This window comes from Mercenaria mercenaria, unplaced genomic scaffold, assembly GCF_021730395.1.
Source record: "Mercenaria mercenaria strain notata unplaced genomic scaffold, MADL_Memer_1 contig_578, whole genome shotgun sequence".
Lineage (NCBI taxonomy): Eukaryota > Metazoa > Mollusca > Bivalvia > Venerida > Veneridae > Mercenaria > Mercenaria mercenaria.
This window is the reverse complement of record NW_026463458.1, coordinates 15,845-33,007: the sequence shown is the minus strand read 5'-3', so window position 1 is coordinate 33,007 and position 17,163 is coordinate 15,845. Positions and strand designations below refer to the sequence as shown.

The 17,163-nt window shown below is 36.0% G+C and overlaps 1 protein-coding gene across 1 annotated transcript in view; it reads left to right on the top strand.

Annotated features, from left to right (window-relative positions):
• Positions 1 to 745: 745 nt before the first annotated feature.
• LOC128554625 (protein CREBRF homolog) overlaps positions 746 to 17,163 on the top strand; it is a 30,646-nt gene continuing 14,228 nt past the window's right edge. Inside the window, exons 1-2 of the mRNA XM_053535911.1 lie at positions 746 to 1,110; positions 11,674 to 12,532. Coding sequence (XP_053391886.1) covers positions 12,500 to 12,532 — 33 coding nt within the window. The 5' untranslated portion in view covers positions 746 to 1,110; positions 11,674 to 12,499. The remainder of the gene's footprint in view (positions 1,111 to 11,673; positions 12,533 to 17,163) is intronic.

Below are 17,163 nucleotides of genomic sequence, written 5' to 3'. Positions count from 1 at the left end.
GGGGGACAATAACAAAATTTTCCAAAAGTCAACAAGATATAAATTTGTAACAGGGATCTAACACTATGTAATGTGCCTTTTTGTACCTTACATAAATCTCTAATAGATAGGCATATGGAACATATATGGAAAGTGAAAAATGTTCTAAAATGTTGCTTTAATATGATTTACCACCTTTAAAACACAGAATTTCCATGATTCGATGTGCCAGGTGTAAAGCACTAATTAACTCTTACCAGAAAATTATTAATTTTAGTTGGAGGAGTGGCGGCTGCAACTTAAAACCTCAAGAGGGACAACCCTATCTGTTGTAAGGTGGTAAATGAATGGCACACATTTTTTGTTTAAGCAAAGAGCTATAAAAATAAATAATGATAAATATGTATTTTTAATATACTTCTTTGGTTTAAGTGGCATGCATTCTGTGTTGCTTAAATTAGACTTGACCTATATATATGTAAGAAAGGTCATAAATATTGACAGTTACATGTTACGGAAAGTTCACCATGCACAATGCACAGTACACAAGTTGTGGATCAGCTGTTTTCAGGTGTATGTAGGTCATTCAGCCTATTTATAGACATTGCATGCGTGATCAAAACAAAACACAACCGACCATGACCTAGAGCTATAAATAGAATGATTTCATCATTTTTCTCGAAGGCCGTAATTTGGTTTTCCGCCTAAAATATCCCAGTCCTGATGTAAAACACCCTTTTATATGTAAAAAAAGATAGTGTATCAAGGTCTGTTCGTTCTTTAACACCAATTTCTTCTTTTTAAGTCGTTTTTAATGCAAATTATTTTCGTTTCTGTCTTTGTTGTTGTGATACTCTCCCAAGATAAATTTAGGTCGGAAGGGGGAGTCTTTAAAATTCTAGAATGTGATTGGACTAAAACTGGGACTTTCTGACGTCGGCGAACTCATGTGACAGCTGTTCCCGCAATTTCTCACAGAACCAAAACAAAACTCCATGTTGGATTGCTTATAATGTAAACATTGACTATTTCACCTGTATTTTACGGGTTTATCACGTTGTGAATTGTGGATACCCGACAGCAAACCGACAAAGAAGGCCTTGTTGGACGATTGTTGCAAGAATTAGCAAGGTAGGTGAATTGTATTCTTGATTATTTGCGTGACGTTTGGACAGCGATCTGTGGTCTGTCAAAATGTTGCGCAACCTTAACGCATGAGTTTTGTTGAAGTGATTCTGGGATTGTTGCCCTTATCAACATAAAGCTAAGTCATCGAATACAATATCGTGAGTAACATTATTTTTTTATGGCGACACCCAGATCATAGGATAGTTGTGGTTTTGATTTGTCCTGGTTGACCTGGTACTTGTTAGGTAACCATGCCAAATTTTGTATTACAACATGGACAACCATCTTATTTATTTATTAATTTTTATGATGATTAACTACCAAGTTATATATTGTTTGCTCGGTACTTTTTTTTGTTCAACATTAAATTTTATTGACTTTCTTTGTTTCTGCAGTAAAATTTAGTCAATCAGCTGGTAGTTTGCCAAAAAAAAAAAATGAACAAAGAAAAGGACTTCTTATTTGAAGGCCTATCATGCTGTGTACTTTTAAACTGAAAAGTAAAATTTGGAGGTTTGAATAGGATGTTATAAATAGATTATCTTATATACTTAGAAAAAAATCACTTTCTTTTTAATTTTGGACATGACCACATGTATGAGAGAGAGTATGTGTCAGTCTATTTTTGGATATGATAATGAGTGACATGTCAGGGTAAGTATCAATTAATTATTTATTTGTAAGTACTTCTATGTTTTATCATGAAATTTACGTTACAACAGCATTTAAATATTCATTGCCATTTGAGAAGAAAAAATTGTCCTTTTTAAGAAGTTTAATGACAGTAGAAGTAAATTTTAAGTACTATTACTTTAAGTTTGGGAATCTAACACAACCACATAATTTTGATATGACAGGCACACCCTATTGATTTGATAATTTTGATATGTCAGACCTATTGATGTTATCAAAATGTAGTTATTATTTAATGAACTAATGTAGTTAATATGCTGTCTTAATACTTTAATTTTAATTAATGATGTATAATACTTATTGTTCTGATAGTATGCCTCTAATATAGCTACACTAGTTACAGTTCCATGAAATTGGAAACCTCTTCATCTCTTGGTGAATCTGCTTACTTTGTTAAAATATTTTATTGCATGAATAATACTAACATATTGTTTTATGGAACCCTGTTTAAATCTTGTGCACCATTTGACATTGTAAATTTATAAGAATGAATCTGTCATGTTTCATTAATTCAGATAACAGTATAATTTTAATCATTTATTATTGATATGCTTACTAAAACAGAATCTGGTGCAATAGGGCAAAATTAGTTTGAAAGGTCAAAATTAATGTTCTGATTGTTCTAATTTTAAACTTTTAATATTTAAAAGGGAACCCTTCAATTGGCATGTCTTGAGTAAATTTGCAATACCCTTTGATTTAGAACCATGATGTATTTTCAACTAAATTTTATATTTCTAGAAATCAATATTTTCTTGTATCTTGAATATTTCCTTTCATCTTCAAAGACTATGTATAATCCTGTAGATATATGTCAGTAGACTCTCGGAACAACAGGCCTATGAATTGTAAACTTAAACATTAATGGCCAATAAGTGACCCAGGTGTTGCTTTGAGAGTCAGAGGTCAAGGTCACAGTGTCCTGAATTTAGTTCTGAATAGTTCCTGATCAGCAGTAAAAGGTCAAGGTCAAAATCATATAACTTCAGCCCATCTAGAACATTAGATGTACAACTGTTAATCATTATATGATGATTTTACAGTGCTGCTGCTGACAAAGACTTGGAATATTTTATTTACCTTTCAAAATGTTGATAACGACTTTGAAAAATTGCCTCTAAGTGGAAAGTGACAACAAATATAGTCAACAAAGGAAGTTCAGTGAGTCTATTTGGTTTATTATAATAATTTATTATGCCCTAGCCTCCTTTGAAGAAGAGATTTGCTCATGGTTGGCCTGTCTTACTTGTTGCAGTCTGCCAGTCTAATGGTGTGTGAGTAGACTGTTGGTTTCTGATCAATAACTAGAGAATGCTGGGTTTCACAATATTCAAACTTCATAGGATGTTTGCCTGTGATCAGTAGATGACCTTTTTATACGCCCGTCTCTGAAAGAGCGGGGCGTATTATGTGAACACCCGCGGCGACGGACGGGCAGGCGACGTCGACAGCATGTCCGCTCTGTAAGTCAAACAGTTTTCATCGGATCTTCACCAAACTTGCTGACAATCTTTGTGGGCATAATATCTCGACCAAGTTCGATAACCAACGAAATCGTCTCAGGCACTTTTGGATTATGGCTCTTGAATTACTCGAAAAACAGCGAATTTAGCCTTGTCTGCTCTCTAAGTCAATCAGTATTCATCCGATCTTCACCAAACTTGCTGACAATGTTTGAGGGCATAATATCACAGCCAGGTTTGATAACTAGCCAAATCGTCCTAGGCACTTGGATTATGGCTCTTGAATTACTAAAAAAACTACGAATTTAGTCTCGTCCACACTCTTGAGTCAAACAGTTTTCATTCGATCTTCACCAAACTTGCTGACAATGTTTGTGGGCATAATATCTTGGCCAAGTATGATAACCACCAAAATCGCCCCAGGCACTCTTGGATTATGCCCCTTGAATTAGGCCAAGTTCGATGACGGGCGTATTTTGTGACAGTCTGGCACTCTTGTTAGTTTTGGGTCAGTAGATTATAGGTCAAAATCATGATGACTTTGAGACTGAAAACGGTTTCTGCTCAGTATCTAAAGAACTAGTGGGCTTAAAAGTTGTCAAACTTAAGATGATTGCCTGTCATAGATGACCAATATTGTTTTGAGAATGCAATAGATCAAAGGTCAAGGTAACAGTGACCTTGAGACAGAAAATGGCTTTCTCTGTGCATTAGTCCAAATAATAGGATGTTTTGGGACAGTGCGATAACTTTTGACTGTCGCTGTCTCATCAACAACTATAAAATAGCAGATCATTAAAGAAGTCATCCCGACAAGCCAAACGAGTAAGGCTAGCTCTGCATTGGCCTACAGTCAATAAATTTCATTTAATGGTTGCCTTTGATCAGAAGTTGACCTTTATTGTTTTGGGGGTCAGTAGTCTAAAGGTCAAGGTCACAGTGACCTTGAGGCTGAAAATAGTTTCTTTAGTAACTTATTAACACATGGGCTTACAGTGCTTTATAGGATGATTGCTTATGGTCAGAATATGACCCCTATGGTCTCTGGGGTCTGTAGGTCAAAAGTTAAGGACACAGGAGCCTTTGAGACTAAAACAGTGTCTGCTCTATTGTTAAGGAAGGCTTTGGTCTATTGTCAGTAGATAATACCTACTGTTGATCAGAAGTCAAGGTCACAGTGACCTGGACTGAAAACAGTTTCCGCTCCTTAATTAAAGAATGCTTTGACTGTTGTCTTCATATGAGCTGTGCCGTGAGAAAACCAACATAGTGGCTTTGCGACCAGCATGAATCCAGACCAGCCTGCGCATCTGCGCAGTCTGGTCAGGATCCATGCTGTTCGCTAACAGTTTCTCTATTTGCTATAGGCTTTGAAAGCGAACAGCATGGATCCTGACCAGACTGCGCGGATGCGCAGGCTGGTCTGGATTCATGCTGGTTGTAAAGCCACTATGTTGGTTTTCCCATGGCACGGCTCATATTATGGTTGCCTGTAATCGGCAGCTAATCCCTGTTGTTTTTTATGTCCTTTGGTCAAAGGTCAAGGACACAACATACGAAAGTACATATCCACTCGCCTTGCTCTAGGTTAACCAAGTTTAAATACAAAAATCTGTGGTTCTTATAGCAGCAAATATGACATTTAATGTCCTTTAGTTTAGGGGACTTCTGTTGCTGAGCAGTAACCTTGTAAAAACAAGTAAAAACTAATTTAACTTTTCTTCAGAAATAAAGTCATAAAATCTTGGTGTACTTTTATGTTAGGCTACAGAATATAGGTTATTGTATACTTGTCATTCAGTTCTCTAAATATATAGCCAGTAGCCATTTTATTCATCAAGTTTACACTAATACTGGGATACATTTATCATCAAATTTACCTGGTATGTTGATCTCAGGTGTCTGTCAGGACACTATGATCTTAACACCATGTCTACCAAGTATGTTGATCTCACATCATGGCTACATGGTATGTTGATCTCATCATTTTATTTAATCTTTCATCATCACTTGTTTTGTAATGATCTCACATCATTTCTACCAGTATGTTGTTTGCACAATAATTATGCCTGCTTGGTATGTTGATCTCAGATTAAGTGTACTGGGTATGTTGAACTTCCATATCTATCAGGTTTATAGATCTTACATAATGTCAGTTTGGTATATTGATCTAAAAAAAATCACAGAAACATTGAAAAAGATTAACAAAGTGTAAAAGGCTGCAGAAGTTGTACAACACAGGAAAATATTGCCAGTAATTATAGTACTTTTCATACCCATTGAGTCAGAAAGTTATTTGGGGTTAAATTATAGGTCATTGTTCTGGATAAAAGACAGCAAATATATTGTATATTGTAAACATAACCTTGAGCCTTGCATAACCTGCATGTCTTTTTTCTGTGACAGTATTCAAATATATTGAAAGTTGATAGAAGCAGTTGATGTAAAAGGAATATTTTATTTTATTATTCCTATAAAAACAGTAAATATGTTTACACAGTTTGTTGCAAGGGTTAATGTTTTTAAAACCGGAAACTGGAAGAATTCCCATGTTGTTATTTTTTAATGCCTTCCCAAAATTTTATATTGTTTTACTATGCTGATAGATCAGCTTATGCCTATGGCTGTCAAACTTCGTAGGATTTTGTCTGAAGACCTCATTTATAAGATGACATTTTTGTTTTGGTAGGTTAGTGATCACAGTGACTTAAAACTGAAAAAAGTTTCTTTCCTTTAACTGGACAATGTTTGATCTCATGTCCTGCAACCTCCACAGGTCTGGGTAGATAACCCCTATTGTTTGAAGGGGTCAGTACGTCTATGCGGGAGAGAAAGTATTTTTTTGGTAATAAATTGAGGATGCTTCTGTCAAAATAATTAGGCTTATTCATTATGGTCTTAGCTTTTTATATCAGTAGGTTAAAGGTCAAGTTCACAGGACACTGGTCAATAGCAATAGCTTTGGAACACAGGGGCTTTGATTGTCAAATATGTAGTACAATTGCTGGAGGTCAGTAGTTCAAAGGTCAAGGTCATTTTGGGTTAAAAATTGAACTTGAGACACTTTCGCCTATCATTGCTTCTAAACTTTTATTTAGGATGACATAAGCTGGTCACTTGTTGTTTTTGGGGTCATTTGGTCAAGGGTTGAAAATTAGAGTGAAAATTACCTACCCAGTCATCCAAGATACATATTTTGTGAGATGAGCATGCGTAAAAGAGTCTATGATATAACTTTGGAGTTTAATTTTAGAGAAACATCATAGAGTTCTTTAGGTCAGTTGCTAGATTAATGTTCATCCATTTTTAGCTGAGACTGCTCAAGGTGAGCTATTATGACTGGTCATTGTCTGGCGCCCATCAACGTCCTTTTTTGTATTGTAATATTCGTCTGATGCATGGGAGGGTTCCGTTGTGCGTCAACATTTGCCTTGTTAACACTCTAGAGGCCACAGTTATGAACCAATTTTTCATGAAACTTGGTCAGAATATTTGCCTTGATGGTCTCTCTCTAGGCCAAGTTTGAAACTGGGTCATGTGGGGTCAAAAACTAGGTCAGTAGGCCAGATCAAAGGAAAATCTAACACTTTAGAGGCCACATTTATGATCCTATCTTCATGAAACTTGGTCAGATTATTTATCTTGATGACCTCTAGGCAAAGTTTGAATCTGGGTCATGTGGGGTCAAAAACTAGGTCACTAGGTTAGATCAAAGGAAAGTCTTGTTAACACTCTAGAAACCACATTTTATGTTTAAAACTCTTGAGAATTGGTCAGAATGTTTTTTTTGATGAAATCTAGTTAAAGTTGGAATATGGGTAATCTGGGGTCTAAAACTAGGTCACCCTGTCAGATCAAAGAAAAACTATGTGTGTGCAATAGGGGCTGCAGTTTTCAATGGATATTCATGAAATTTAATCTGATTTTCTTGGTGAAATCTATGTCAGGTTCTAATATGGGTCATATGGGGTCAAAAACTAGGTCACCTGGTCAAATCAAAGACACACCTTGTGTATGCAATAGTGGCTGCATTTTTCATTGATGTGCATGAAACTTGGTCAGACTGTTTGTCTCCATGAAATCACAAATGAGTTTTGGGTCACATTGAGTCAAAAAACTAGGTCACAAATTTTATTCTGTCTTCATAAAACAGTCAAAATATTTGGTATCATGAAGGCTTGTATGATTATGAATCTGGGTCATGTAGGGTCAAAAACTTGGTAACATGGTAATCAAAGGGAAAGCTTGTTTATACACTCAAAGAGGCCACTTTTTGCTCCAATCTTCACAAAACTTTGTCAGAATGTTTCATGAAATGGACGGGTTCTAATCTGGGTCATGTTGTCAAAAACTAGGTCACTAGGTCAAATTAAAGAAAATGCTTGTTTACATTCAGGCGACATTTTTGGTCCAGTCTTAATGAAAATTGGCCAGAATATTTGTCTCTGTGAAATCTCAGACGGGTTAAAAATTGGGTCCGGTTGGGTAAAAAACTAGGGGGTCACTAGGGTAAATCGAAGAAAAAACACACTAGAGGCCATATTTTTGCTCCAATCTTCATGAAACTTGATCAGAATGTTTATCTCCTTTAAAACACAGATTAGTTTAAAACTGAGTCATGTGATGTCAAAAACTGGGTCACTAGGTCAAACATGTTTACACTGTTATGGTGTGTTACTCTGGTGAGCGACTTAGGGCCATTTTGGCCCTCTTGTTTTTTAAATGGGTTTAGAGGAAGAATTTCTTCATTATTTCTTATTTCTGGTGATCAGTAGTATCCTGTGTGAGTTACACACAAAAAAAAATGAACAAAAATTAAGCAGTGCATCAAAATGAGTGTGTGTGTGTAGGGGGGAGGGGGTGGAGGGCAGTGAAAGGCCTGACATGGCATTTATAGCAAAAAAGACAAGCCCAGTACTGCTTGATACCATATACATTGTAATTATGTCTGATAAATGTCTGTATGATATATGTCTTATAAAATTTAATAATAGTCTGATATTATGTCCAGTGATTATGTCTGATATATATCTCAGGAGGTCAAGGTTTATGGTTATGGTCATAGTGCTAAATGGTCAACACCGGCATTACAATAAGCTTTATACAGCTGTTTTTTCATCAAACTCAAGATCATACTGACAGGGTAAAGGACATGGTGTCCTTGAAACTGGAAAAATAAAAAAAATATACCTGAATGAAATACAGACAGGGTTTTAGATAAAAAGGTGATGGCATGTGGCTGTTGAAGGTGAAATGTGAAATTCTTTGAACTGTATACCATTACTGAAGAATGCTTGGGTCTTTATAATTATATCAAAGTGATTGCTAATGGTTATTGTAAGCATCTTTTTGAGATATATATTTTATTTTAAGAAATTATTTCTCATCATCCAGTTAAAATGTAATTTAAAAATAGCCTCCAGTTATATTGGATTTTTTGTGATAGAAGGAAAAATTTAAGATGAAAATATAGTGTTGTTTTCAATAATCAGTAGCATTTGTAGTTAAATTGTGACATGACAGTTAACATAGTGAATAGGATTGCTGATGGTTCTGCACAATAGATATTGCAATAGGTAAATGCATTTTTCCCTTTTTAGCTCGACTATTCGAAGAATAGTCTAGCTATTCTACTCACCCTGGCGTCGGCGTCGGCGTCGGCGTCACACCTTGGTTAAGTTTTTGCATGCAAGTACATACAGCTATCATTTAAAGGCATATAGCTTTGAAACTTATTTATTCTTTTTCTAGGTCAATTACCAACCTCACTGGGTCAAGTTCCATAACTCTAACATGTATTTTGAGCAAATTATGCCCCCTTTTGGACTTAGAAAATTCTGGTTAAAGTTTTACATGCAAGTTACTATCTCCAAAACTAATGCAGATATTGAATTGAAACTTCACGTGTCTTCGGGGTTATAAAACTAGTTGATAGCACCAAGTCCCATAACTCTGACCTTCATTTTAGCCAAATTATGCCCCCTTTTGGACTTAGAAAATTTTGGTTAAAGTTTTGCGTGCAAGTACATACAGCTATTACTAAAAGGCATATAGATTTGAAACTTATTTTTTCTTTTTCTAGATCAATTACCTACTTCACTGGTCAAGTCCTATAACTCTGACATGTGTTTTAGCCAAATTATGCCCCCTTTTGGACTTAGAAAATCCTGGTTAAAGTTTTACATGCAAGTTACTATCTCCAAAACTAATGCAGATATTAAATTGAAACTTCACATGTGTCTTCGGGGTTATAAAACTAGTTGATAGAATCAAGTCCCATAACTCTGACCTTCATTTTTGCCAAATTATGCCCCCTTTTGGACTTAGAAAATTTTGGTTAAAGTTTTGCGTGCAAGTACATACAGCCATTACTAAAAGGCATATAGATTTGAAACTTATTTTTTCTTTTTCTAGATCAATTACCTACCTCACTGGGTCAAATCCTATAACTCTGACATGTATTTTAGCCAAATTATGCCCCCTTTTGGACTTAGAAAATCCTGGTTAAAGTTTAACATGCAAGTTACTATCTCCAAAACTAATGCAGATATTAAATTGAAACTTCACATGTGTCTTCGGGGTTATAAAACTAGTTGATAGAATCAAGTCCCATAACTCTGACATGTATTTTAGCCAAATTATGCCCCCTTTTGGACTTAGAAAATTCTGGTTAAAGTTTTGCGTGCAAGTACACACAGCTATTACTAAAAGGCATATAGATTTGAAACTTATTTATTCTTTTTCTAGGTCAGTTACCAACCTCACTGGGTCAAGTTCCATAACTCTTAACATGTATTTTGAGCAAATTATGCCCCCTTTTGGACTTAGAAAATTCTGGTTAAAGTTTTACATGCAAGTTATCTCCAAAACTAATGCAGATATGGAATTGAAACTTAACATGTTTCTTCGGGGTTATAAAACTAGTTGATAGCATCAAGTCCCATAACTCTAATATGCATTTTGGTCAAATGTCCCGTTTCGGAACTTAAAACTCTTTTGATATTTAACATTTTGGGTAATAATTTCCTGCTTCTGTGACAATATTTCGAATAGTCGAGCTTGGCTGTCTAACGACAGCTCTTGTTGTTTATTGACTTAAAAAATAATTGTTGTTTAAAGAGACAGATCTCAAAATTGTGCGACCACAAACATGACAAAGAAAAATGAAAATTTTTAAGATGTCGGGAAATGATTACTGTATTTCTTGTGAAGGCTTAGAAATATAGTATTTACTGACAGAAATGCAGGAAAATTAGTTCTGGGTGGGCTATTAGAATAGATGGATGGTCTGGAGTCCTTTGTCGGTCATCTGAAGTTTAAATAAACATCTCCTTTAAAACTATTGGTCAGAATCGCACCAAACTTGGTCTGTAAGATCCTGACAAGATTACCTCCTGGATTTGTTCAAATGACAGCTTTTGTCCCCTTATAGGGGCCACTAGAGCTAAAAATAGAAAAACTTTTTCTCATGAACCAACTCCTGGATCTTTATCAAACTTAGTCTGTAGCATCGCTGTAAGGTTCTCACAAATTTGTTTGTGTGTGTGTGTTGGGGGTTGTGGGATGGGGGTGCGTGGGGGGTGGTCACTTGGCCCTTTTCAGGGGCTTCCAAAGTTTAAAAATTGAAAAATCTTTAAACAACTCATTATGAATTGTTAGATGGATCTTAATCAAACTTGATATTGTAGCATCATTTTAAGGTCTTCTCCCAATTTGCTCAAATGGATGCATTTGGCTCCTTTTAGGGGCCACTAAAGCTAAAAATATGAAAAAAAAAACCCAACGTTTAATGACTTCTTCTCATCATCATTCTGCTTAATAGATTTTCAGTCAAACTTAATATGTTGCATCACTGTAGATTTATTTGTATGAGCATTCTTGGTCCCTTTTAGTTGCTGCTAAAGCTAAAATTAGAAAAATCTTTAAAAGACTTCTTCTCATGAACCATTGAAGGAATCTTGATCAAACTTGGTCTGTAGCATCATTAAAAGTTCCTCTGCCAATTTGTTCATATGCCCCGGGTGCTTGGCCCTTTTAGGGGCCACCTTTGCTATAAGTAGAAAAACTATGTACAACTTTCTATGAACAGCTTGATGGTGCTTCATCAAACATGGCTTGTAGCATAATTACAGGGTGACTCCCAATTTTGTTAAAATGGGGGTACTTGGCCCCTTTTAGGGTCTGCTAGATCTAAAAATAGAAGTTTTGTGAGCCACTAATGGAAACTTGGTTTGCAGCATCATTGTAAAGTCCCCTCCCAACTTAGTTCAAATGGTCCTTTTGAAGGGCCACAAGATTATACATGATTGTGTCATACATATATTTAATGTCTAATAGTCAAGGACCCTATTGTATTATTATTATTATATTATACCAGATAAATTATTGACTCTTGACTTTCTATTTATAGAGCTGAGAGTTTGTCGACGACTGCGAGTGGCCGTGCAGTTACTACTGTTACCAACTCACTGAGTGCTGTTCATTCTAGTCCAGGACTGGTCCTTGTAGCTTATCCGCACCAAAGTTCGAATCTTACACATGTAAATACACCAGATAGTAGAGGAAGGCCACCACAGTACAGCATACCAACAGCAACATCTAGTCCCAGTGAACTGTGTCAACAAAACATTAACAACTACACAGAGCAGAAACCGGCACATTATCAAGGACAAGGTGTCGGACAGGCAAGAGAAGTTGTTAGGGAGTTGCCTGTCATAACACAAGCTGAAGAACCAGCTGTTAGTCCACCACCACTGTCGACAGCAACACGTAGACCGGGGTCGGATCTAATAAGACAGTTACTGTTGAGAAATTTTACAGCAGAGAAACTTTTACAGTTTAGATTGCAGCGACAACAACAAATTCGTGAACAACAGCAACAGTTATCTCCTACGACATTACAGTCGAGTGGGCAACAACAGCTGATAACACAAAAACAGGGAACGGAAGAGTTGAGTGTGCCACAGGGTATTGTTCAGCAGGAACTACCTAGTCAGCAACAAATTACAAAACTTCAGCAGCACGAAAATATAAGAAAACAGCTACTGCTTCTGCAGCATACGATAAAAGCTCAGCAGCAGCAAAGAGCTTTGCAGCAACAGCAGCAGCTTACAAGACAGTTCACAAACATAAGTCAAGGAGGAAGCAACCAACAAACACCTACTGGCCAGTTCAGAAACTCTAGTCCGCAGTTTGAGCAAAGTACAGATAAAAGTGGTGTAAAAGTCCCGTCGCACATGACTGGTGGTAGGATAGGGGCCAAGGATAGGGTAAGTGTGTTGTGACTGTCTGTACGTGCCAGAACAACTACTTTTAGTGGATCTTAGTTAGGATTCATATTAATCCTTAGCCTGCTAAATTTCTAAAATAGACTGGTCCGTCATTCAATTTGAACAGTACCACTTAATATTATTCAAAGGGGTGTTAACTGAAAATTTATTGACTGAATAGCGAACAGTGCAGACCATGACCTTGATCTGTATTGGTCGCAAAGGCAGAATCACTTAGCAGGCTAAAGGCTAATTGAAACAATATTGATTTTATAGTACGTAGTGATTGGTGGAGAAACAAAGAAATAACATAGTGAGACGGTCCTCAGGAATAATCCTTTATGTTAGATATCTAGATGATAAAATTCAAAATCAGAAAATTGTTACAAGTGTACTATGATTTTGTCTGAAAGTGAAATTATGTGAATTAATTACCAAGAGTTGTTTTATATTGAATTTCAGCATTATAGATTTGCTCTGTCCATGCGTCTGTCCGTCCGTCCGTCCGTCCGAAGTTCGTGACGTGCCTAGCTCAAAAAGTATTTGATATAAATTGATGAAACCTTGATCTTTTTCACAATCTGAACTTGCGCACCTATTTTTCGTCTGGCTCTGCCCCCTATTTCCAGAGTTATGGCCCCTGAAATAGTCAAAAATGCACATTTTCACCTTGTGACACCCCTAGCTCAGAAAGTTGATATAGATTCATGAAACCTTGCATGAGTCTTAATCATGATATTAACTTACGCACCTCCTATTTTTCATCTGGGTCCGCCCCCTATTTCCAGAGTTATGGCATCTGAAATAGTCAGAAATGCACATTTTTACCTTGTGACATGCCTAGCTAAAAAAGTATTTAATATAAATTGATGAAACCTTGCATGTGTCTTTATCATGATATGAACTTGCGCACCTATTTTTTTATCTGCCTTCGCCCCCTGTTTTTAGCTCACCTGAGCACGAAGTGCTCAAAGGTGAACTTTTGTGATCGCCCTGTGTCTGTCGTCCGTTGTCGTTCGTCCGTCGTCAACAATTTGACTGTTAACACTTAGAGGTCATAATTTTGGCCCAGTCTTAATGAAACTTGGTCAGAATGTTACCCTCAATAAAATCTTGGACAAGTTCAATATTGGGTCATCAGGGGTCGAGAACTAGGTCACCAGTTCAGATCAAAGGAAAAGCTTGTTAACACTCTAGAGGTCCTAATTTTGGTCCAGTCTTATTGAAACTTGGTCAGAATATTACTCTCAATAAAATCTTGGATGAGTTTGATATAGGGTCACTAAGTCACCAGGTCAAATCAAAGGAAAAGCTTGTTAACACTCTAGAGGTCACAATTTTAGCCCAATCTTAATGAAACTTGGTCAGAATATTACTCTTAATAAAATCTTGGACAAGTTTGATATTGGGTCATCTGGGGTCGAAAACTAGGTCACCAGGTCAAATCAAAGGAAAATCTTGTTAACACTAGAGGTCACAATTTTGGCCCAATCTTAATGAAACTTGGTCAGAATATTACTCTCAATAAAATCATGGACGAGTTCAATATTGGGTCATCTGGGGTCAAAACTGGTCATCTGGTCAAATCAAAGGAAAAGCTTTTTAACATTATAGAGGCCACATTTATGACTGTATCTTTATGAATTTTGGTCAGAATGTTAATCTTGATGGTCTCAAGGTCCAGGTTGAATCTAGGTCAATGTTAATCTTGATGATCTTTAGGTCAATAGGTCAGGTGAGCGATACAGGGCCTTTATGGCCCTCTTGTTAGAGTTTTGGCCCCTGAAATAGTCAAAAATGCTCATTTTCACTTTGTGACACACTTAGCTCAAAAAGTATATGATATAAATGGATGAAAACTTACATGAGTCTTTATCATGATATGAACTTGCACACCTCTTATTTTTTTGCTGGCTCCTTCCCCATTTTTAAAGTTATGGCCCCTGAAATAGTCAAAAAATGCACATTTTCACCTAATTATGTGCCTAGCTCAAAAAGTGATGTAAATTCATGAAACCTTGCTTGAGTCTTTATCATAATGAGACCTTGCACACTTGGTATTTTTCTTGAGAATCTTAGCATTTATTACAGAGTTATGACCCTTGAAATAGCCAAAATAATGGATTTTTTGTTTGTGATGCTCATTATAAACTCAAAAAGTATATGGCCTGGAATAATGAATCCTTTTCTTAAAATGTTTTTGAGGCTATACCCCATTAAGACCGCAAATATTTAAATTATTTCTCTAATTTGTGACAAATGAACTGGGGGCGGGGAGTGGGGGAGTGCACACCCTGTGTCCTACAGACACATTCTAGTTTAAATTTCTTTTGTTTGAAAAAGGCTAAAATAAATAATAAACCTTTAGCCTGCTGGTGGCAAGTGATTTTACACTTGACTGTAAAATTCAATGTATTAAATGAATTTTGCCTTTGCGACCAACATTAGCCTGCACGGTTGTATATGCTCAGATCTTGGTCTACACTGTTCGCTATTCAGTAAGTTTTCAGTGAACATGAATGACGGATCAGGGTTAAACAGATATATGACTTGTATTTTAACAGATGTTCACAGACACCAATTATAATTTTACCTTGATATAAGTAGTTGTCTGGAGTACATTATTTTGTAGTAACATATTGAAGTTTACTGATAGTAGCATTTATTTTAACCATTAATTTATAAATCGCTGTCTGAGAAAGTTTGATCAAAATTATTGTACTGAATACTTTCAGACTCCATTTATATTATATCGCTAGGTTCCATATCTCCAACTTAAATTTACAAAATTATACCCCTTTTCAACATAGAAACTTTTGGTAAATGTTCTGGTTTTTTTTTTTTATATAATAAGCTAATATTACGTGGCTTTTATATGGTTCTCAATTTTGTACTGTATTAATATGTAATGGTTAAGAATTATGAAACTTCAAAAATTATTGTCACCAAGACTTAGTGTAGTATATCAGAGGTATATTGAAGATGACATGCATGTTCACTGAAACTTGACAGTAAAATTCAGTGTAATGAAACTAAATATGGTACTGATGATACCTGCTTTAAAGAACTGAAGAAATCCCTTATATTGTATTTATTTTGCAAATATGTTAATCTAAGTAAGTTTGTAGACTCAGGTGCTTATATTGTGAATCTGAGAAATATAATATCAGTTGAACTTAGAAATGCGAAAAATCCTATGTACCTCAGTGTTCTAATCAGTACCCATGGGGAGACAAGTTTTTGCCTTGTCCGTCCGTCTGTCACACTAAACTTCTGATCAATAACTGGAGAACCATTTGACCTACAATGGGTGTTTTTGGTGTCACTCCTTCAAAGGTCAAGGTCACAGGAGCCTGAATATGGATAACCATTTCCGATCAATAACTTCATAGGATGATTTGACATGCTGGGTAGATGATCCCTTTTTACTTTGGGGTTGCTTGATCAAAGGTCAAGGTCACAGGGGTCTGAAAATGGAAAACCATTTCCGATCAATAACTTGAGAACCACTTGACCCAGAAAGTTGAAACTTCATAGGATGATTGGACATGCAGGTAGATGATCCCTATTGATTTTGGGGTTGCTCGATCAAAGGTCAAGGTCACAGGGGCCAGAATCGGTTACACTTCATTTCCAATCAATAACTGGAAAACGATTTGACTTAGAACCTTCAAACTTCATAGGGTGATAGGACTTAATTAGAGTAGATGACCCATGCTCCTTTGGGGCCACTTCATCAAAGGTCAAGGTCACAGTGGCCTGAACATGGAAAACTGTTTCTGATCAATAACTAGAAAAACACTTGATCCAGAATGTTGAAACTTCATATATGATTGGACATGCAGAGTAGATTATCCCTATTTTTTGGGATCACTCAATCAAAGGTCAAGGTCACAGGGCCAGAACATGGAAAACCATTTCCAATCCAGAATTTGAGAACCACTTGACCCAGAATGTTAAAACTTCACAGGATAATCGGACATGCCTAGTAGATGACTCCTAAATATCTTCGGCTATTATTTCAGAGGTCAAGGTCACAGGGGCCAGAACATGGAAAATGGTTTCCAATCCATAACTTGAGAATCACTTGACCCAGAACATTGAAACCTCATGGGATGATTGGACATGCTAAATAGATGATCCCTTTTGTATTTCAGTCACTAAGCCAACCTCTGTGTCTCTTTGACTTGCTCCTGTCCCCTATTGACTTCTTGCCTGTTACTACTATGCTTTGGGAGAGACATGTGCTTTTCTGCTATTAAGCATTTTATAGTTTTATATATTGTTGATTTGTTAAATAAAACAATTTCATGAAAAGCAGCTAGTAAATTGGGATACATAGTGTCGTGATGTAGATTAATATTCACAAATATTTAAAAATCGCAAGTGACATTATTTGCAAATATTAGTTGCAAATATTACGCATTCAACAAAAACGTTTAGTAACATGAAAATTTAGAATTTTGTTATTGTCCAGAATTTTTTTTTTAATCCAGATTGTAAGTATTTTTAAAATCAAGTGATGTTGAAGAAATTTTATATATTTTAAAAATCCAGAAACTGTGTTTTGAAAATCCAGAAATTCTAATGTTTTGTTCTACAGACATTACAAATAAGTTTTGCAGACTAAT